Genomic DNA, 22,240 nt, shown 5'->3' with positions numbered 1-22,240 from the left:
GGGCTCTGTCATAGCGCGCAAGTAGTGCCTGGGAGTTCGCGATGCGCCACTGGTTTGCAGCTTGTGCTGCGACTCTTTTACCAGCTGCATCGAACTTGCGGCTTTCTTTATCTGGGGGTGGTGCATCTCCAGATGTGTGAGAGTTGGCCCTTTTCCTAGCTGCTCCTACAACAACAGAGTCTGGTGGCAGCTGTGTAGTGATGAAAACCGGGTCCGTAGGAGGCGGCTTGTACTTTTTTTCCACCCTTGGTGTGATTGCCCTACTTTTGACCGGCTCCTTAAATATGTCTTTTGCGTGCCGGAGCATACCAGGGAGCATAGGCAGGCTTTGGTATGAGCTGTGGGTGGAGGAGAGTGTGTTGAACAAGAAATCATCCTCGACCTGTTCTGAGTGGAGGCTTACGTTGTGAAATTGTGCTGCTCTAGCCACCACCTGAGAGTACGCGGTGCTGTCTTCTGGTGGAGATGGCTTTGTAGGGTATGCCTCCGGGCTGTTATCTGACACTGGGGCGTCGTATAGGTCCCATGCGTCCTGATCTTGGTCACCCTGGCTCATGGTGGTGTGAGCTGGGGAGTGTGATGCAGTTTGTGCTGGTGAAACGTTAATCACGGGCGGAGGAGAGGGTGGTGGTGTAACTCTTTTCACCACTTTTGGTTGTGGTGCTTGTTCCGTCTGGAACTCCAACCTTCTCTTTCTCCTAATGGGGGGAAGGGTGCTTATTTTTCCTGTCCCCTGCTGAATGAAGATACGCTTTTGCGTATGGTCCACATCAGTTGCTTGTAGCTCTTCCTCAAACCTATGCTTTTGCATTTGGGAGGTTAGCGAGTGATCTTCTGTATAAGAGCCTGAAGCTGGGTCGCTTGCAGTTTGTTTCGGCATCGAAACTTTGTCTGCGTGTTTTTTCGGCTCCGAGGTGACTTTTTTCCTTTTCGGGGCCGAAACCTCTCGGCGTCGATCTGTTTCGGTGCCGCTGTCTCGGCGTCGAGCCGTGTCCACACCGGCATCTCGGTGTCGAGGCTTGTCTCCAGCACTTTCTCGGTCCCGAGAAGGCTGCGTGCCGGTGTCTCGACCGGAGTCGGACGATCTCGGCACTGTTTGGGCCTTTTTCGGTGCCGACGGTCGGTCACCGAATTTATGGGTCGAGCCATGGCCTGGTGGCAGTGGCGTCCCCTGGGCCTTGTAAATGTTTCTTTGTGTGGTTTTCGACGTCTTACTCACGGTTTGTGTGTCGTCGAATCCTTCGGAGTCTGAGTCTTGGATCGAGAAGGTACCTTCTTCTTCCTGTTCCTCGAACTCCCGTTGGGCTGTCGGTGCGGACGCCATTTGAAGTCTTCTGGCTCGACGGTCTCGGAGTGTTTTTCGGGACCGGAACGCACGACAGGCCTCGCAGGTGTCTTCGCTGTGCTCAGGTGACAGGCACAGGTTGCAGACCAAGTGTTGGTCTGTGTAGGGGTATTTATTGTGGCATTTGGGGCAGAAACGGAACGGGGTCCGTTCCATCGGCGTTCTTCAGCACGCGGTCGGGCCGACCAGGCCCCGACGGAGGATCGAAAAAACTACCCCGAAGGGCACCGGAGCTCTTCGATCTTCGATGCGGTGTGGAATCTAAGTACGCCGATCCCGAACGCAACAATACCGACGAAAATCTTCCGAAATTAGCTAATTTTCCGTTCCGAAACTCGGAGCGACAGGAACACGTCCGAACCCGATGGCGGAAAAAAAACAATCGAAGATGGAGTCGACGCCCATGCGCAATGGAGACAAAAGGAGGAGTCACTCGGTCCCGTGACTCGAAAGACTTCTTTGAAGAAAAACAACTTGTAACACTCCGGCCCAACACCAGATGGCGAGCTATTGCAGAACATGCGTATCTACAGCGACAGATGCCATCGAACATATATTTTCTTAGTTTATTTTAAGAACCACAGGTTCAAATTCTACATGTAATATCTCATTTGAAAGGTATTGCAGGTAAGTACTTTAGGAACTTTGAATCATTACATTAGCATGTATACTTTTTACATAAAACACAATAAGCTGTTTTAAAAGTGGACACAGTGCAATTTTCACAGTTCCTGGGGGAGGTAAAGTATTGTTAGGTTTCACAGGTAAGCAAGTCACTTACAGGATTCAGTTTTTGGTCCAAGGTAGCCCACCGTTGGGGGTTCAGAGCAACCGCAAAGTTACCACACCAGCAGCTCAGGGCCGGTCAGGTGCAGAGGTCAAAGAGGTGCCCAAAACACATAGGCTTCAATGGAGAGAAGGGGGTGCCCCGGTTCCGGTCTGCCAGCAGGGAAGTACCCGCGTCTTCGGAGGACAGACCAGGGGGGTTTTGTAGGGCACCGGGGGGGACACAAGTCAGCACAAAAAGTACACCCTCAGCAGCGCGGGGGCGGCCGGGTGCAGTGTGCAAACACGCGTCGGGTTTCCAAGGGTTTTCAATGAGAGATCAAGGGATCTCTTCAGCGTCGCAGGCAGGCAAGGGGGGGGCTCCTCGGGGTAGCCACCACCTGGGCAAGGGAGAGGGCCTCCTGGGTGTCACTCCTGCACAGGAGTTCCGTTCCTTTAGGTGCTGGGGGCTGCGGGTGCAGGGTCTTTTCCAGCCGTCGGGAAATGGAGTTCAGGCAGTCGCGGTCAGGGGGAGCCTCGGGATTCCCTCTGCAGGCGTCGCTGTGGGGGCTCAGGGGGGACAACTTTGGTTACTCACGGACTCGGAGTCGCCGGAGGGTCCTCCCTGAGGTGTCGGTTCTCCACCAGTCGAGTCGGGGTCGCCGGGTGCAGTGTTGCAAGTCTCACGCTTCTTGCGGGGAGTTGCAGGGGTCTTTAAAGCTGCTCCTTGAAACAAAGTTGCAGTTCTTTTGGAGCAGTGCCGCTGTCCTCGGGAGTTTCTTGGTCTCTTGGAAGCAGGGCAGTCCACTGAGGATTCAGAGGTCGCTGGTCCTGGAGAAAGCGTCGCTGGAGCAGGTTTCTTTAGCAGGCAGGAGACAGGCCGGTAGGACTGGGGCCAAAGCAGTTGGTGTCTTCTTTCTTTTTCTGCAGGGGTTTTCAGCTCAGCAGTCTTCTTCTTCGGTAAGTTGCAGGAATCTAAATTCTTAGGTTCAGGGGAGCCCTTAAATACTAAATTTAAGGGCGTGTTTAGGTCTGGGGGGTTAGTAGCCAATGGCTACTAGCCCTGAGGGTGGGTACACCCTCTTTGTGCCTCCTCCCAAGGGGAGGGGGTCACATTCCTATCCCTATTGGGGGAATCCTCCTTCTACAAGATGGAGGATTTCTAAAAGTCAGAGTCACCTCAGCTCAGTACACCTTAGGGGCTGTCCTGACTGGCCAGTGACGACTCCTTGTTATTCTCATTATTTCTCCTGGACTTGCCGCCAAAAGTAGGGGCTGTGTCCAGGGGGCGGGCATCTCCACTAGCTGGAGTGCCCTGGGGCATTGTAACACGAAGCTTGAGCCTTTGAAGCTCACTGCTAGGTGTTACAGTTCCTGCAGGGGGGAGGTGTGAAGCACCTCCACCCAGATCAGGCTTTGTTTCTGTCCTCAGAGAGCACAAAGGCTCTCACCGCATGAGGTCAGACACTCGTCTCTCAGCAGCAGGCTGGCACAGACCAGTCAGTCCTGCACTGAACAATTGGGTAAAATACAGGGGGTATCTCTAAGATGCCCTCTGTGTGCATGTTTTAATAAATCCAACACTGGCATCAGTGTGGGTTTATTATTCTGAGAAGTTTGATACTAAACTTCCCAGTATTCAGTGTAGCCATTATGGAGCTGTGGAGTTCGTTTTTGACATACTCCCAGCCCATATACTCTTATGGCTACCCTGCACTTACAATGTCTAAGGTTTTGCTTAGACACTGTAGGGGCATAGTGCTCATGCACCTATGCCCTCACCTGTGGTATAGTGCACCCTGCCTTAGGGCTTTAAGGCCTGCTAGAGGGGTGACTTACCTATGCCATAGGCAGTGTGAGGTTGGCATGGCACCCTGAGGGGAGTGCCATGTCGACTTAGTCTTTTTCTCCCCACCAGCACACACAAGCTGGCAAGCAGTGTGTCTGTGCTGGGTGAGGGGTCCCTAGGGTGGCATAAGACATGCTGCAGCCCTTAGAGACCTTCCCTGGCATCAGGGCCCTTGGTACCAGGGGTACCACTTACAAGGGACTTACCTGGGTGCCAGGGTTGTGCCAATTGTGTAGACAATGGTACATTTTAGGTGAAAGAACACTGGTGCTGGGGCCTGGTTAGCAGGGTCCCAGCACACTTCTCAGTCAAGTCAGCATGAGTATCAGGCAAAAAGTGGGGGGTAACTGCAACAGGGAGCCATTTCTTTACACTTACCTCTAAGGGGAACCCTTGGACTCTGTGCACTCTATTTCTTACTTTGAAATAGTATATACAGAGACATCTTCCTACACATGTATTGCACACACAAAGGCAGTAAGCGAGACACACACTCAAAGAAATCCGACACCAGTTTACAAAAATAAGCATTTGCAATGCAATGGGTCTCACGTTTGCTCGCGTTAAAGCTATTAGCGTTGTAAATTCCTAACTGGACTTTTCTTGCCACATAAATTGAAAATGAAAAGTAAAACCTTTGACAGGAGCAAGCGGATTTAAATCGCCAAAGCCACCATGAGAGCAAGAGTTATTGACTCCCTGCGTGAATGTCTAGAAAGGATCGCAGCTGGGATGAAAGGCAAACCGAAACCAGAGGAGGGGCCATCACACTCTGTAACAGGAAGAAGCTTGACGTAGTGTGATGGGCAACAAAAAATGTCACTAAGCGAAACTGCCTGGGAGGGACCTCAGCACACAAAGGAGGGACATTTCACAAACTGCACCAATAAAAATGAAGTATTTAAGACAAGCACAACAAAGAATGAATGACAAGAGTGGGCATGGTTAAAAGCCCAAAGGGAGATTACAACAAGCCAGAGCACTTGGGCGCTCGACCCTAATAACATAATTTTGATACCAAGACCATCAGAATCTGGTACTATTCAAGTAAAGAAATTTTACAGTTTTCAAACGTTGGCGGAATATTTTTTGAGCGGTAATGTTATCCTATGGGGGGAAAATGTATACTGCATTCAGGTACTTAGCAGCGACTTACAGGATCAATCTTCTGGAGTTAAGGTAAGTATGAGGCAAACTCCAAAGCAGCACCCACATGTCACTTTGGGAGGCAGTGAGGCATCTGGGTGCAGAGGTGCTTTTCAGCATCGGGTGCCCTAATGTTATCCTATGTGAAAAAAACAGACACTATATACAGGTAGGTACTAAGCGAAAACTTACAGGACTGTTTTTCTAGACTTGAGGTGAGTATGGGTTAAGGTCCAAGGCCACACCAACAGTTCACCTCGGGGGCTTTGGGGTGTAAGGGTGCAGAGGTGTGCTACGGCAACGGGTGTCCCATTCACTTCAATGGAGAGCGGTCTGGTCAGAAAGAGGCTGCAAGCAAGGACTGGGTAGTCAGTCCAGGGGAACCCACAAGGGGGCTCAACCCTTGAGATCCTCGGGCACGTAGGAACATCGTTGGTCCACTTCTACTCGGGCAGCAGGGCTCAGGTGTAGTTGTGTCTTTTGGTGTAGGGTTCCAGTGCAGGGGATACCTGCAGTTGGCCGGGGCCTGCAGAAAGAGGCTGCAGACGGTGGTGATTGTTGGCAAACACAATGTGGGCATGGCTCTGGAGGGCCTAGGGACCAGGCTGGCACCGTTGGCCTACTTCAACTAGTGCTAGGGGCACGTTTGGAGAGGTGCTGTCCAGTGTCATGTTTTTGCAGTCCTGAGTCCTCATGAGTCTTCTTTGGTGCCTGAAAGGTGCAGGGAAGAACTCTGCTACTCCACGGGTTCTGGTTAGTTCTCGAACTGCTGGCAGTATTTCCAGGCAGAATTAGTCACCTTTGGTGCAACTGTCGAGGAAAGCAGGCAGACCAGCGGGGTTAGAGCCAATTCAGTTGTTGCTCCTCAGTTCTTGCTTTTAACGGCTTGCCGGGTCCTTCTTCTTCTTCTTCTGTAGTCCAGTGAATCTGAGGTCCTGGTATTGGGGGTACCCTAAATACTCAATTAGGGGCATTAAAGGGAGTGAAGGGTAGTAGTCAATGGGTTACTTACCCCTGAAGTAACTACGCCCTCTAGATGACCATCTTTTTTGGGGAGTGGGCATCACCCTGTCCCAGAATTCCTAATTCCAACACACACGAGATGGTGGAATTTCTAAGACTGTGTACATCTCAGGTTGATCACCCTAGAGATGTGTCCAGCCTGCAAATGCATAATGCCTCCTGCACAGCTAATATTGCCGCCGGTCCAGGTGTCAAATGGACCCAAGGGCAAGGGGTGGTCAGCATCTTCCTTCTGAGGAAAGCCAAGTCTCCATACCAAGGGTCGCAGGCTTCTTTGAAGCTCCCCTGCCTTGAAATGCAGATGTGCAGGTCATCCAGTTGGGATGGGTGTGGTAACATCCCTGAGAGAGCTGGCTTTGTTCCTGACCACCCGAGAGCAAAAGCGGTCACCCCGGGGGGCTCAGAAACTCGTCTCTTGTGTTAGACTGGTGGAAATTAGTCATTCAGCCCACCAGCAGTTGGTAGGTTTTCAGGGGGCACCTCTAAGGTGCACTCTGGGTGCATGTATTGATAAATCTATCACTGGAATCAGTGTGGGTTTATTACTACAAGATGTTTGATACCAAACATCCCTATTTTCAGTGAAGCCATCATGTAGTTGGGGAAATCGTATTGACCAGTGTCCAGCACAAGTATTTAAAATGGGTTCCCTGTTCACTCACTATGTCTAAGAAACGACAAAGACATAGTAGGGGCATAGTTGCTCATGCAGATATGCTCTCACCTGTAATATAATGCACCCTGTCTTAGGACTGTAGGGTCTGCAGTAGGTGTGACTTACTAATATTACAGGCAGTGCTAGGGGACATAGCACATAAGTGTGTGCCATGCAGAGTTTTCACTTTTTGGAGCACCTTGTCAAGCAGCCCGCAGCGGCAATCTGTATGAGTTTAGTCCTGAGTCCCATAGAAAGCACAAGCTGTGCTACAGCACTTGGGGGATACTCTTTGTACCCCTACACTTGTACCAGAGGCACCATTTACTAGGGACTTACAGAGGTGCTAAAGGGCCTGGCCACTTGGGGATCAAGTGACCAGGTGTCTTGTTTTGGGGAAGGAACACTGGCGCTGGGGAGCTGGCTAGTAGGAACCCAGTGCACTTCAGTCAAAGTTGCATCAAAAATCAGGCAAAAAGTGGGGGCTTCTGCAACCGGAACCCAGTTTCCTACAGGTGGCCCTTCGCTTGAGTATTTAACAGTAGTACACAGTATGCGTAGAGTACAATATGATCAGGTTTTATCGTCTAGTGCCAGCTGCTGTGTGAATTCCTGTTGGAGTGTGTCATTCTAAAGCGGTCTGCACGCAGGATCGGCATTCAGGCAAAGAGGCACAGTGTGTGAATAATGAAAAGAAGTTACCTATTTGTCATTTTTATTTACTGTTATGGTTATATACTTTGAATTCCTAAACAGAATTTATTCCTATATATGCGGGAATACAAAACATTTAAATTAAGAATTTCTCATTGTGTAAATTAATTTCACAGAAAACAATGTTCCTCTACCAACAATACTTTGGTTTTTTTAAACAAATATATATTTCAACACTAAACAGCACTGAGTTATTACAATTTTATTTATTATTGCTTTTTTAAAATAAATAAATAATAGAGAAAAACGGTCAAACAACCATGACTCACAAAGGAGAATTGTGCCATGGTCATTTTAATATTTCAAAGGGTACTAATGATTTAAGAACGCCTGTATCAAACTAATTGTCAGAGTCTGGCCCAAATAGGGATACAGCATATGAGGCCTGTGTTGTGTTGCACGGGACACTGAGGGGCTCAGGTGGAATAAGCAAGGGCAATAGATCGATGGACACCAAGTATGACCTCGTCAAGGTGCCGCCAAATTGGAGTCAGAGAGCACAATGGATAGTACCTCATCCTCCAGTCTCCATGGAGTAGGAATTGGTGTTGATGTTTCAGGAACAAGCGTGGAACATGGAGCTGGAGTCGGCAAAGCCATCAGTTTGTTCCTAGTGGTATGCTCAGAAGGTCCAACTAGTGTTGAGAGCGAACCCCCCAGGAGTATCCCAGCTGGATGACCTCTCAGCTCTGTGAGGCCCACAGAGGGCGTCAGAAGGGATCCGATGAGCCGAAATATAGCCTTGCAGAGCTCTTCTCAGGTGTATGAGAGCGATGGGAAGGGGCAGACTGTTACATGGATTCTTAGTTTTTTTTCTTCATCTTACTCAAGGAACTGAAGTGTGATGAAAATACATCTCGGGCCAACCTTTGGACCACAAATGCAATCGAGACCAACCTTTTTGACTTGGACAGGTCCTGACGTGGGTTCTTCTAATGCTTGACGGTGTAGAGTTTCACTTTGTGGTCCAGAATGGCCTTTGGATTCATAGACACACAGTTACTGCAGGCCTTAGAATCATGAGGGCACTGCAGGCAAAGCTAATGAGGATCGGCCGCAGATGGTTGCAACAGTCCCTACTAGGGTTAAACACTGTTGTTTTATGAGTTTACATTGTCCCTTACATACTGTTTTTGAGAGTTTTTTTGAGATACAATTGTCTTGAAGTGCGATGCGTAGCTCTGCATCTAAGGGCACGAAAGCAAAGGAACTCACATCAGGGGATGGCACCTATTTTGTCTAACTACATCATTTCCGGAGTGCAACGGCATCAGTGCAGAGCGACAAGGCTCCACCTACCGGCTTTCAGAGGTACTACTCAAAAGTTTCCAGATCCAGTTTGATGCATTAGAAGTCTCTATCAGAAAGACAAATATATTATATCTGCCATAAAACATAGAAAGCAACAAATCATGACTAAAGACAAGGAGAATTACATGATATTTTATAGGAAATTATTCTCTTCAAAAGCAAACCCCAGTTTTCCACAGTATCATCGATAAACATGAGGCCTACTGGAGGTATTGGGGCCACCAACACACACTAACAGTGACTGTCAAGTAATTTTTGACTGCCATCGGCCCACAAGAGTAGGCCTCGCAATCCCTCATCCCAACATTGTCTCCTTCCTTGATGCAGACATCTCCCTAGACAAAATTAACCACACATGAGAAAATTAAAAACAGGAATGGCATGGTAACCACAGAGGCACAACAATCACAGTGCACACCTATCATGTTTTTCGAGAGCAATAGCTTTTTTTAAATTCTCCATGAAGTTGTTCAAAGTGAAGGACTACTCAAACGATGCAAAGATGTCAGCCATTTCCAAAAAAGATAGACCATCAGAACCAAAAACCAATAGACATCACTGATCAATTTGGAATGCAATTCTTTTCAATAGTCCTACAAATCATACAACGTAGCTACAGAACCTCCAACTAACATGCTTTGTCAAGCAGAGGCTTTCAGTCACCATCACAAGGTTTTTAAGCAGTGTTATCTAATTGAGACAACAAACACACGGAATATCAAAACCCAGGGCATAAGGAGGTCAAAAATCATGTGACAGACTTGAATCTTGTTGCGTGAGTAGATCTCCAAGATGTTACTGTCTGGATGGAAAATTCTAATTGTGTATAGCATTACAAGGGCTCACATCCTGGCAAATGTTTTATGCTCCCCTTTCCTTCCCTCTATCCAGAAATATGAATCAGGGTTGCTGTTTCTCACCACTATTATTGATCAAGTCCATAGAACGTCTCATTATAAAAGTTATAATCAACAAGAACCTAAAAGGGATACTCACCATAAGTAAACAAAGTAACGAATCATGGATAAGGCAAGAACTTTCTGCTGTTGAACACTTTTAAAGCTGCATAAATTCTCATGCTCCTCTTGATGTAGTAATTAGAAGTACAGGTTGCAAGTTGAATTGTTAAAACACATGTTGACGGGGAAGGTCTGGTCCATCTATGCCATGGAAAAACTGACTGCCATCATCCCAGATAGGGTGGCCAAATTCGATGCTACTTGGTGCCCCTTCAAGGGCGGGAGGTTTCCATACGGCAATGTTTAAAACATTGTGTGCCTCTGACATCCACATTATGGCTTCTTCTGACCCGGACAATGGTTCTGTCGGAATGTGGACACTGTGTGGGGGATCCGGGTGGAAGTTGTTTCAGCCACTGTTTTCCCATTGTATACAGGTGTAGGTGACTTGTCCTTCCTGTTATGTTCAAGTAAGATTTATCATCCCTGGCGACTCTGGATGTGTAATGTTTTACTTGTTTTCACTTGAAAATGCAACATAAAATAGTTATAAAAAAACATGGTGTGCACGTGTGTACATCAGACAAAATCATACAAAAGCACATACTCCTGACAAACTCACTTTGGAAACCAGTCCACCAGGAACCTACGTGATAAAAGATAGCTGGAGAAATAGTGTACATATGAAATGTATATTATTATAGAAATCAACAGAACTTAGTCTAATTTATTACAGGTGGGAGTGGCCCCTGTACACAGCAATTTAGGGCAAATGTTTCGATGCTAATAATATTCACAGAGATGCCCTGATTTGCAGCCAATTCACTGCTCAGCCTCCCAAAATACAAAGATATATCCCTTAAAATCACAAAGAAGTGAACAGATATTGTTTGCATCCCCGTTGGCAAAACACACACTACCGGCCCACAGGGGAACAAAGAAGGTGCCTGAATTTTAAGACAGGCAACAAAATATCTGGCTGTACTTGAGAACTGACTATTTTAAACAAAAAAAAGCTTTGACACAGTTTTCTTAATTATCAGCAGAATTTAGAAACCATACGTTCCTAATTATATGTGAACACTTCAGATTATTACATCAGTTCATAGCAACAATACCCACAATGTGCCACATCCCGCAGCACAGCCCTGAGTGATAAAACAATTAGTGCGCCCATACAGGTCCTGGCGCAAGGTGGGAGGAGAAAAGTAAGTTGGAAAGGGGTTCAAGGACAGAGGAAGCCTCTCTTATGGCAGGATCACAACTCGACTTTTGTTCTTGTTTATTTTGAACACTGGTGCCCGTGCTAGAGGCGTTAGACTTTGTTTTGAAAATTTCAATACAAAAATCCAAACCGCAAACTATTATAGAACAGCATAAGACAGTTCTGTTACAGTTTTACAGAAATAGCACAAACCAAATCTATACTAGAGACCATAAAAAAGTGTATAGTCCCTAGCTTAACATCTGCTTTTTCAGCATCTGGATCTCTTCACTCTTCAGATGGAACACCTTGCTGATGAGGAAGAACGTGTCATTCGGCTTTGAGCACCGATGACCCACTGCAACTCTGGATGCCACCTTTTAATGGTTTGGGCCAGATACCGCAAACAAAGAGAGAAACATCTCCAGATGTGCGACCTATCAATACCTCTGTAAACATCTTCATGACCTTGACCATAAATTAAATGCTACTAGAGGGCCTGCAGCACTGATTGTGCCACCCCCATGAGTTGCCCTGTCTCAGACCTTCCATTGCAGTGTCTGTGTGTGCAGTTTTAAACTGCCATTTCAACCTTGCAAGTGCACCCACTTGCCAGGTCCAAACTTTCCCTTTTACTACATGTAAGTCACCCCTAAAGTAGGTCCAAGGCAGACCCATGGGCAGGGTGCAGTGTATTTACAAGTTAGGCCATGTATTGGTGTGGTTTACATGTCCTGATAGTGAAATACTGCAAAATTCTGTTTTCACTATTGCAAGGCCTATCTCTCCCATAGCGTAACATGGGGATTGTCTTAAAATATCTTTTGTGTATAATTTCCCATAGGGAGCAGATAGAGATATGGAGTTTGGGGTCTCTGAACTCACAACTTAAAAATACACCTTTTTGCTGAAGTTGGTTTTTGAACTGTGAGTTTGAAAATGCCACTTTTAAAAACTGGGCATTTTCTTGCTTATCATTTTGTGCCTGTGCCTGGTTGCTGAATACACGTCTGGGTCAGGATGACAGTTGGGCGGTTTGTGCATTCACTCTAGACTGTCAATCACACAAAGAGAGCTGAGGTGTGCCCTGCTTATCCTGATGGGTCTTCATGAGCTAGAGTGGTGGGAGGAGCTGACACTTAAACCTGCATAGGGCTGTGCCTGTCCTCACACAAAGCAGTCTCCAACCCCCTGGAGTGTGTCTGGGGCCAGGGAAGGGACTTCTGCACTACAAAGACTTCTCTTTGAAGTTTGTCTACTTCAAAGACAGAAAGAGACAAAAGTACTGGACCCCTGAACCCACATAGTTAGAATCATTCTGGACGGAGGGCATTCTGCCAGGAAGAATGGATGCTGTAGGAGGGACTGCCACTCTGCCTGTTGTTTTGCTGTGTTGGCCTGCTGCTTACTGCTTCTGTCACTGAAGTGAAAGGACTGGGCTTTGCTTTCCACATCCTGCTTCAAAAGATTCTCCAAGGGATTGGACTGAACTTGCCTCCTGTTAAGAAGTCTCAAGGAGATCAAAGACTTCATCTGCCAGAGACTAGGCTCTCTTCCTGAGAGTCCTGACTAGCCAAGTGGTGCCAAATCCAGTTCCTGGGCCCTTGGGAGTGAGTTCTAGTGCAACCAAGAAGAAACCAAGCACATCGACTCCAGAGCGACATTGGAACCAGCGCCGTTGTACGAATCCGCAGCCTGCACCAGAGCTGTGGTCCTTGACCAAACCACAGACCCAATGCCACCGCAGTGCCCTTGAAGTTCAGTCAAAGCACGAGTCTAGAGCACTGTGTCACCGATGTCGATGGCACCAGACTACGGCTCTTCCACAGCACCCGTGGCCCCATTGTGTGAACGCGACACCACAAAGTCCACTGTTTTCCAAGGTAGTGTACCCAGGGCCTGTGCACCTCTGTGACCGGCCTGCACTCCCTCGCAAGCCGGACTGCTGGAGATGACTCCACCAAGACGTCGTAATAGCCCCAGTTGGACCTATTAAGTTTCTGAGCACTATACTACGATTTCATCTTTAAAAATTCAGATCTTTACTTGTGTATGTTGAATTTTTGTAATTTTAGTTGTTTTACTCCGATAAATATTGGTTATTTTTCTATCCTGGTTTGGAGTACTTTTGTGGTGTTTTCACTGCGTTACTTGTATTTACCAATACTTTACAAATTGCCTTTCAGATAAGCCTGACTGCTTGAGCCAAGCTACCAACGGGGTGAGCAGGGGTTAGCTTAGCTGTGCGACTCCCTTTACCTGACTAGAGTGAGGGTTCCTGCTTGGACAGGGTCCAAACCACTACCAACTACAGACCATATTTCTAAAACTCACGTTCAATTTCTCTGAAGTAAGAGGCAGGGATTGAAAAGGGGATATTATGTAATGCATACAAAAAGCGTAAAAGTACCATCATATTAAAGAGGACCACTCTACTCAGAAAGCAATAGGAGTGCTCTGTAGTGTAGGACATCCCGTCTAAGACGTGCAAGTGGCATCACCAGATTGCTATCTGCAGTGACAGAGATCCTTAAATATCGGAAACCGTCTTGAACTACACTGACTGAACTGTCACGATGCAGTTGTGGCTCATCTCCATACAGCAGATGGATTAGGGATTTTGTCCAATTAATTATGTAGCCTGAGTAAGTACCAAATTGAGTGAATATGTGCATGAGCCTTTCTTGGGACAGCGTCAGATCAGATACATACAGTAAAATGTCATCTGCGTAAAGGAAGATTTCATGCTCACAATCATCTGTCCACCAGGGTCTGCGGATTAAAGATCTTGTTAGATCTATGCTGGTAGTAGTCATAAAATGAGAGCAAACATTAAAGGCGAAAGCGGACAGCTTTGATGGGTGCCCCCTGAAGGTGGAATACAGAGGGCAGACTCCCATTGATCATAACTTGTGCAAGAGGTTCTGCATCGAATAGTTTCACCCAACTCAGGAAAAGCAGGCCAAAGCCCATCCTGTGCGCTACCTCAAAAATATATGGCCATTCCACAGTATCAAAGGCCATCTTGGCATGTAAGGAGAGTACCAATAAGTCTTCTCATAGGGAATCAGCACGTCCCAGTTGTAGGAAGCTGGCCTGGTGTGTGGTGAGTACCTATACCAGGGTTCCCCTATTAGTAGAGTGTATGTAATTGTCTAGAAGCCAGGCTCTCTAGAGGTAGCTGTGGATGAGCAGCCAAGGATTATCTAGGAGACAAGCAAAGCTCATGTAATACCACTTGTAGTCACACACCACTTACACACATGAAAGAACCACACAGTATTACAAAAATAAAGGTACTTTATTTTAGTGACAATACCAAAATTACTAAAAAGGTAATACTCCCTTAGGAGGTACGTAAACACACTAAATAGCTACAATAGTAATCAGCACTAGGCATAGAAGAGGGTAGAAAACAGTGCAAATACAATTAGACAATAGTAACCCTCGGGGGAGCCCAAAGCATATACTAAAAAAATGGAATGTTAATACAGGGCCCCCACCTAGGCCCCCACCTAGGTAAGTGGAATGTGTAGAGGGGAGCTGGGGGTACTAGGAAACCACAGAGGTACGTAACACAGTACCCCCCAGCAACCAGGAAAGCAGGAGTAAATCACTGGAATTTAATCAAACCACCCAAAAGGAAGGAAAAGAAGACACCCAGACAAGACTGCAAGAAACCAGCAGTGGATTCCTGGAGAGGAAGACCTGTGGAGAGAGGGGAACAAGTTCAAAAGTCACAGAAGTTGGTCGATGGTGAGGAAGAACAGGTCAGCACTGCAGCTCTGAAGCCGGGGAGAGTTCCTGAGGAATGCAGAAGATGTCCCACACTGAAATGAAGAATGCAGATGGGTGTTGGTGCAGTAATTCCACCAACAAGCCTTGGCAAAGGCAAGTTCACGGTTAGTGGAAAAGTGGTGCTGCGGGTACCAGCAAGGCCCAGGACTCAACCCAGGAGGGGGAGTCAAAGGGGACCCTATGAGACACAGAAAGTCCACAGAAGTGGAGGCAGCACCCACAGGAGTCCCACAGGACAGGGACACAGGAGTCACAGAAGGGGCCCAAGCAGCACTACAGAAGAGCGTCCCACGCTGCAGGAGAACCATGCAGAGGGTTGTGCATCACAGGATGTAGTGCTGGGGGCTGGAGCTGCATGGAGCCGGAAGATCCCTTGGAGGAGATGCCAACAAGCCCTGGCACCTGCAAGAGATGCGGTGCACGAGGGTACTGTCCTGCATGGGAAGGCAAGGGCTTACCTCCACCAAAGTTAGACAGCTGGCAGGTTGGACCAAGAGGACTACCACCTGTGATGCAGGATCCACGCAGCTCAGGAGGAGAGTAGATCCACGTCGTTGCAGTAGGTGCCTGCGGATGCAAGGGAGTGACTCGTTCACACCGAGGGAGATTCCTTCTTCCTTCTCGTGCAGACTCAAGACTTGCCGTCCTCAGAGGATGCACAGCCGGGGAGATGTTGCAAAAGCTGGAAGGAGCCATGGAAACAATGTTGCAAGAAGAGTCTTCTTTGTGGATGCACATTGTTGGTTCCTGGAGGATCCAGTTGCAGTTTTAGTGGCTAGAAGTCGAAGTAAGGTTGCAGAGGAGTCCTGCTGGAATCTTGCAAGCCAAATCTGAGGACCCACCCAAGAGAGAGACCCTAAATAGCCCTAAAAGGGGGATTGGTCATCTAGCCAGGTGAGCACCTATCAGGAGGGGGCACACATCACCTGCCTGTCCTGGCCACTCAGATGCTCCCAGAGGTCCCTGCCAACCTTGGTTTTAGGATGGCAGAAACCAGGGACCCTTCTGGAGGAGCTTTGAGCACCTCCCCTGGGGTGGTGATGGACAGGGGAGTGGTCACTCCCCTTTCCATTGTCCAGTTGCGCACCATAGCAGGAACTGGGGGGGTCCCTAAACCAATGTAGAGTGGTTTATGCAGGGAGGGCACCAAATGTGCCCTTCAAAGAATACCAGTGGCTTAGGGAGACTACCCCTGCCAAGCCATGTAACACCTATTTCCAAAGGGAGAGGTTGTTCTCCCCCCCAAAGGAAATCCTTTGTTCTGCCTTCCTGGGCTTGTCGGAGGGACTCCACTAGTTCACCGTTTTGCCTGGTGCCTGGAGCCCAGGAATGCCAAGATTCCAGATCCAGCCCAAAGCTGTAACCAAAGCGGCTACTGGGCCCCCGAGCCAGCAGCACCACAGAATGAGGCATCACCCATCAGAGGGTACGTTCGGTGGCCTCGCGCCCCAACCAGACCATGTGGGTGCACCTGGATCGCCCTCATCAGTGCCGCAACTTACCTTGGACCAGGCTTGATCCGAGGAACCCTTTGACCTGTCTCCACACCTTCCATCTCGCCTGAAACAGCGTCCCTTTCCAAGGAGTAAGGAGAGGCAGCAAACCGCAGAGACACCATCCCCGGCCACGCGTTTGCTGAGAGCAGGACCGGGAAACTACCATAATTGCTTGAAGCAAGGCGCACCCACATTCTTCTAATCTTGTGCCTCGTGCCAGTCACAAAAAGGTACTGAATCCCTCCACTTATGATACTACACGGAAAACCATATCCCTTGTAAACTAATCATGGGGACCTTGACCATTCTTTTCTGCTTTGAGTACATTTTGAAAACACTTAAAAGATTATTTTTCGAATACCGTCTTTTTGTGGTGCTTACACTGGGGGAGAGAATTGCACAAATACTTTACACATTGCCTGATAAGTTAAGCCTGCCTGCTCTTTGCCAAGCTACCAGGGGGTCAGCATAGGTCAATTTACTTTTGGTATCGGACTTGCCCTGATTAGACTTGGTGAGTTCTGCTTGGCTGAGATGTGTATCCTAGCCAACCAGAACCCCCATTTCTACAATGGTCTTATTTCATCAATCTATATTTTGATGTTGTATGATAAATTTAAGGAGCTAAATTGTAAGAAACAACATTTGTGTGGAAAAACTGCCACTTTGGCTCAAAAACCAATTGAGAAAGGAAAATACATCTGGAGTTCACAAATGTGAATTCCTCAAAAAATCCCATAATTTACTATGTGGAGAATCTGCATATTTTTTAAATATTTTAGGCCAATTTGTGAACTGTTTACTTGTGCTGATGACTTAATCATTTTCGTCACCGCTTTTCATTATTAGCTAAAACGTTTTCATGGTCTTGCTCCTTACATCTTTGTATACATTTCTATATTCAAACCCATACTTTGAACTCAGCCTTACAAATGTGTCTTGTTGCTACTTGGTTAGGGGCTGCGCCTCCACTTGTGGAATCAGGTGTGCCAAGTTGGTCAACAGGTCAAATGTTTGCAAATTGTCACAACCTGCCTTACAGCTTTTACAGAGTATGTGTTGTTTAAAAAAAATGGTACAATATGGAGAGGAGATACAATCTGACTAAACTCTAAAACAAAATGTACAACAGTAAGTACACAAATAATATATTTTTAGGTTATGAAAGGATGCAAGAGACGTCATTTGCAGCCACTTGACAAAAAAAGCATTACAGGAGTTGTAGTCATGGGTACCAAATGGACTAGCACACCAGAATTCAATGATCTGTAGCAGAACCTTTGTGTCCTGGCAGCACAGAGTGAGCTGACAACCCTTCGACAATCATGGGCAGACTGTTCTAAATGCTCACCTCTTTTATTAAAAGTTTGCAAGCAATTATTCTTTCCAGATTAAATGCACAAGAAAACAGGCTGCAGGTGGAGCCTAATTAAAATAGCGATTTTACGGTTTGCACTATATTTTGAGAGTGTTACTGAACAATTAGTACAAAACACTAAACAGTTTAGGATGAATAAAACTTTTCTACTCCTCTTTACCACTACGCATTCAGAGAGTTCACTAGCAAAAAAATATGAACGTGCCAACACCATCATGGATTACTTTCCTATGTCTTCTTAGAAATTGACTCGCCTGCATTTTCCAGGTATCTGGATTTTGCCAGAGGTTTTGTGGTAACCATACTTGTTCACCCCAGAGGTCAAAAGGCCTGGGCATGATCACACATGAAAAGATATGTGATTCCAAACTCCAGCTTTGTTCATTAAATAAAGAGCACACACCTGGGAACTTCAGAGCATTCCAGATGACCACTGTATTGTCCACACTGCAGGATGCCAGCCAAGCGTCATGGGGCGACCAGGCCACGTCCATCACATCTACGGTTAAGAAAAACAATTGATAAGCCAGATCAAGCCACTTCTACTTTGTCTCCCATTCTGCAACTACACAATGGGATTCATGAGCAGTGACAGGTACATCAGCTACAGAGCAAGGTGGACTGCAGAAAGTGAGCTCCATGAAGCCTCTCAATTATTCCATATTAATTTGCACACTGACAAGATTACAGAAGGACATTCAGGGCACAGCGACAAGGTGGATGGACACTTGCATTGTTCTGTCATATTCTTGGCCAGCCAAAAAGCTCTACTGAGGCACACTATTGTGACTTGGATAACTGCAGGATATTTCCCAACCATCACATACGTCTATGACTCTTAATCAAAATAATATCCAAAACTCCTTCCAGTCTCATCCTTTCAGACAGTTATACTGATGCATGTCAATGATGAACTACCAGCTGTTCTAAAGCTCTGGCCATGTTCTCCGTCATTGCTAACTACAGTACTAGCTCATAAACCAGCCTCTGACCTCCAGAGCTTCAGCATAAAATGCAACACACACACCTACTCAATGCACCTCAGTCTTTTCCAGAAACACCCCCTCGCCAACCACACAACTCTGTAAGAGATACTGAATAATCAAAACCATGAAATAAAACATATCTAGAATTAAATGAAAATGAAATGTCCATCTTTAAAATAGGTCTACTGAATTCAAACAGAACAAACAATATGATTTGCCATGCATGTGGGCATTTAAGAGAAAAATACTGTAACCAGTAGAGCTGGCACATGTCAGTGACTAATTGCAACTTCAGTGAAAGCTCTGAAGAAAAGTTGCAGCAGATAAGTCACTGACTTGTGCCAACGGAGCCACTTCCTATATTCAACAAAGACAAAGGCATTGTTATCTGAAAAACTTGGTGTTGTGTTACTTTGATGAACAGCCTCCGATTCTTATCCTGTACTTACCCCCAGTATGACTCCTGAGAATGGACACACACCGCCACTGCTCCACATTTGCAAGTTTGTTGCTGGATCCAAACACAGTACTTGGGCCAATGTACCTGCACAAAGCAAGGAAAAGCTTCAGTCAGTGGGCCATAAGCTTCCATTGGTTTATCTGCTGCACTTCAAAGCTACAATCAACAGAGAATGATCGCTCTTTCAGCAATCTAACCATATATATAGCCATATGTCCTTGGGGGCAATTTATCAGGCACTGATGTGATGATGACAAACTTGAGTAGTATCTATATAGTATGTGCCTTTATGTTGTAAAAGGCACAATGTGCCAAACAGAGGTCTGTGGAGACTCAGTTCTGCAGTAATGTGTGGCAAACATGAAGTTGGTACTGGGAATTATGAGATCTTCTCTATTGAGGATAACAAGGTCCTCCACAGAATATTTGATTATTATTGGTGGTTTTATAAAGCACCCTGTTACCTTGCCGGGCACCATGGCGCTAATCAAAACCCACACAAAGCTAAGATAATGATTTTTTCCCCCAAACAGCCACGTTTTCAACATTTTCTTAAAGGAAATAAGTTCTTGAATAAGTCGTAATGTTTGAGGATACATGTTCCACAGCTTGGACACAACAAAGGAAAATGTATGAATGTCACTTATAGTTTTGCTAGAATGTAAGTTATGTGGAGAATTGTATGGAATTATTATCCTATGGAAGAATTATGGGCTTTTACCAAACACACAACCTTATGATAAATACAAGGTCTTTTTAATTTCAACCTTTTCTCGATAGGCAGACAGTGTAGTTGTCTGAAATGGCCACAGACTCGCGTCCACTTAGGGAGTCCCAATAAAATCCTGGCAGCCAGGTTTTGGATTAACTGAAGTTGTTGTTGCTTGTACTCGGTTAATAACAAATACAGCTCAGTACGGTAATCTAAACGTTGCCAAATTATGGCACAAATGACTAAGAAGCAAAAGTCCAAAGGTATCGAGAAGTATATTACTGAATACATTCAGATGAAGAAAGCCAACCAATGACAATTTCACCATCTGAGTAGAACTGTCTAGTTTATTGCCAAAGATGAAGCGAAGGTAACGTATATTGTCCCAGGTGTGGGTCAGTCACTTAACTCCGATGGCCACCAGTCACTAGACCTATGAGCCTTTAAAAATCAAGGGCCATCGACAGCTAAAACCTCATCTTGTCCGAGTCAAAATTAAGAAATTCCGCCTGCATTCTTCATGCAATTGCAAATGTACAAGTTTTGAAGTCAGTTTGATTCAAGCTACATGCTCCATCAAGTCTGAAAATAGTAGCACATCACCTGTATGTTACATTATTTCTAGATTAAGGTATTTTACAATCTTAGTGAGTTGAGCCACATAGGTGTAACACCTTGACTGCGTTCCTCAGAATACGACATGAGACAGGACTGCACTTTGTATTGAGAAAACGGGACGACAGAACGGTATGACGTGCTGTGCTTAATGCACTCAATAGATCTAGGATGTTGAGGGCAGCATCACTTCTGCCCATTCTGTAACATCTGAGGCTTGTTTAGCACATACACCAAAGCTGCCCCAATGCCATGGGTGTAAGGAAATGCCTCCTTGGCATGGTTACCCCCTGACTTTTTGCCTTTGCTGATGCTAAGTTTTGAATTGAAATTGTGCTGAGGCCTGCTAACCAGGCCCCAGCACCAGTGTTCTTTCCCTAACCTGTACTTTTGTTTTCACAATTTGCACACCCTGGCATCCAGGTAAGTCCCTTGTAACTGGTACCCCTGGTACCAAGGGCCCTGATGCCAGGGAAGGTCTCTAAGCGATGCAGCATGTCTTATGCCACCCTGGGGACCCCTCACTCAGCACAGACACACTGCTTGCCAGCTTGTGTGTGCTGGTGGGGACAAAACAAGTAAGTCGACATGGCACTCCCCTCAGGGTGCCATGCCAACCTCACACTGCCTATGCAGTATAGATAAGTCACCCCTCTAGCAGGCCTTACAGCCCTAAGGCAGGGTGCACTATACCATAGGTGAGGGCACCAATGCATGAGCACTGTGCCCCTACAGTGTCTAAGCAAAACCTTAGACATTGTAAGTGCAGGGTAGCCATAAGAGTATATGGTCTGGGAGTCTGTCAAACACGAACTCCACAGCACCATAATGGCTACACTGAAAACTGGGAAGTTTGGTATCAAACTTCTCAGCACAATAAATGCACACTGATGCCAGTGTACATTTTATTGTAACATACACCCCAGAGGGCACCTTAGAGGTGCCCCCTGGAACCTTAACCAACTACCCGTGTAGGCTGACTGGTTTTAGCAGCCTGCCACACTCGAGACTTGTTGCTGGCCACATGGGGAGAGTGCCTTTGTCACTCTGTGGCTAGTAACAAAGCCTGTACAGGGTGGAGGTGCTTCACACCTCCCCCTGCAGGAACTGTAACACCTGGCGGTGAGCCTCAAAGGCTCAGCCCCTTTGTTACAGCACCACAGGGCACTCCAGCTAGTGGAGTTGCCCGCCCCCTCCCGCCACGGCCCCACTTTTGGCGGCAAGGCCAGGAAAGATAATGAGTATAACAAGGAGGAGTCACTGGCCAGTCAGGACAGCCCCTAAGGTGTCCTGAGCTGAGGTGACTCTAACTTTTAGAAATCCTCCATCTTGCAGATGGAGGATTCCCCCAATAGGGATGGGAATGTGACCTCCTCCCCTTGGGAGGAGGCACAAAGAGGGTGTACCCACCCTCAGGGCTAGTAGCCATTGGCTACTAACCCCCCAGACCTAAACACGCCCTTAAATTTAGTATTTAAGGGCTCCCCAGAACCTAGGAACTCAGATTCCTGCAACCTAAGAAGAAGAGGACTGCTAAGCTGAAAAACCCTGCAGAGAAGACGGAGACACCAACTGCTTTGGCCCCAGCTCTACCGGCCTGTCTTCCCCCCATTCTGAAGACACTGCTCCAGCGACGCTTTCCCCATGGACCAGCGACCTCTGAATCCTCAGAGGACTGCCCTGCTCTAAAAGGACCAAGAACTCCCGAGGACAGCGGCTCTGTTCACCCAAGACTGCAACTTTGTTTCAAAAGGAGCAACTTTAAAACAACTGCGTTTCCCGCCGGAAGCGTGAGACTTGCTACTCTGCACCCGACGCCCCCGG

General features: G+C 46.8%; 1 protein-coding gene across 4 annotated transcripts in view; it reads right to left on the bottom strand.

Annotated features, from left to right (window-relative positions):
• HIRA (histone cell cycle regulator) overlaps window positions 1–22,240 on the bottom strand; it is a 391,587-nt gene that overhangs the window by 313,261 nt on the left and 56,086 nt on the right. For all 4 annotated transcript variants that reach the window (XM_069215325.1, XM_069215322.1, XM_069215324.1 and 1 more), the window contains exons 5-6: window positions 19,079–19,173; window positions 18,047–18,142 (exon numbers count right to left, since the gene is read on the bottom strand). In XM_069215325.1, the coding sequence (XP_069071426.1) occupies window positions 18,047–18,142; window positions 19,079–19,173 (191 nt within the window). The remainder of the gene's footprint in view (window positions 1–18,046; window positions 18,143–19,078; window positions 19,174–22,240) is intronic.

This window comes from Pleurodeles waltl, chromosome 11 (genome assembly GCF_031143425.1).
Source record: "Pleurodeles waltl isolate 20211129_DDA chromosome 11, aPleWal1.hap1.20221129, whole genome shotgun sequence".
NCBI classification, from domain to species: domain Eukaryota; kingdom Metazoa; phylum Chordata; class Amphibia; order Caudata; family Salamandridae; genus Pleurodeles; species Pleurodeles waltl.
This window is presented reverse-complemented; position numbering and strand designations above follow the sequence as displayed.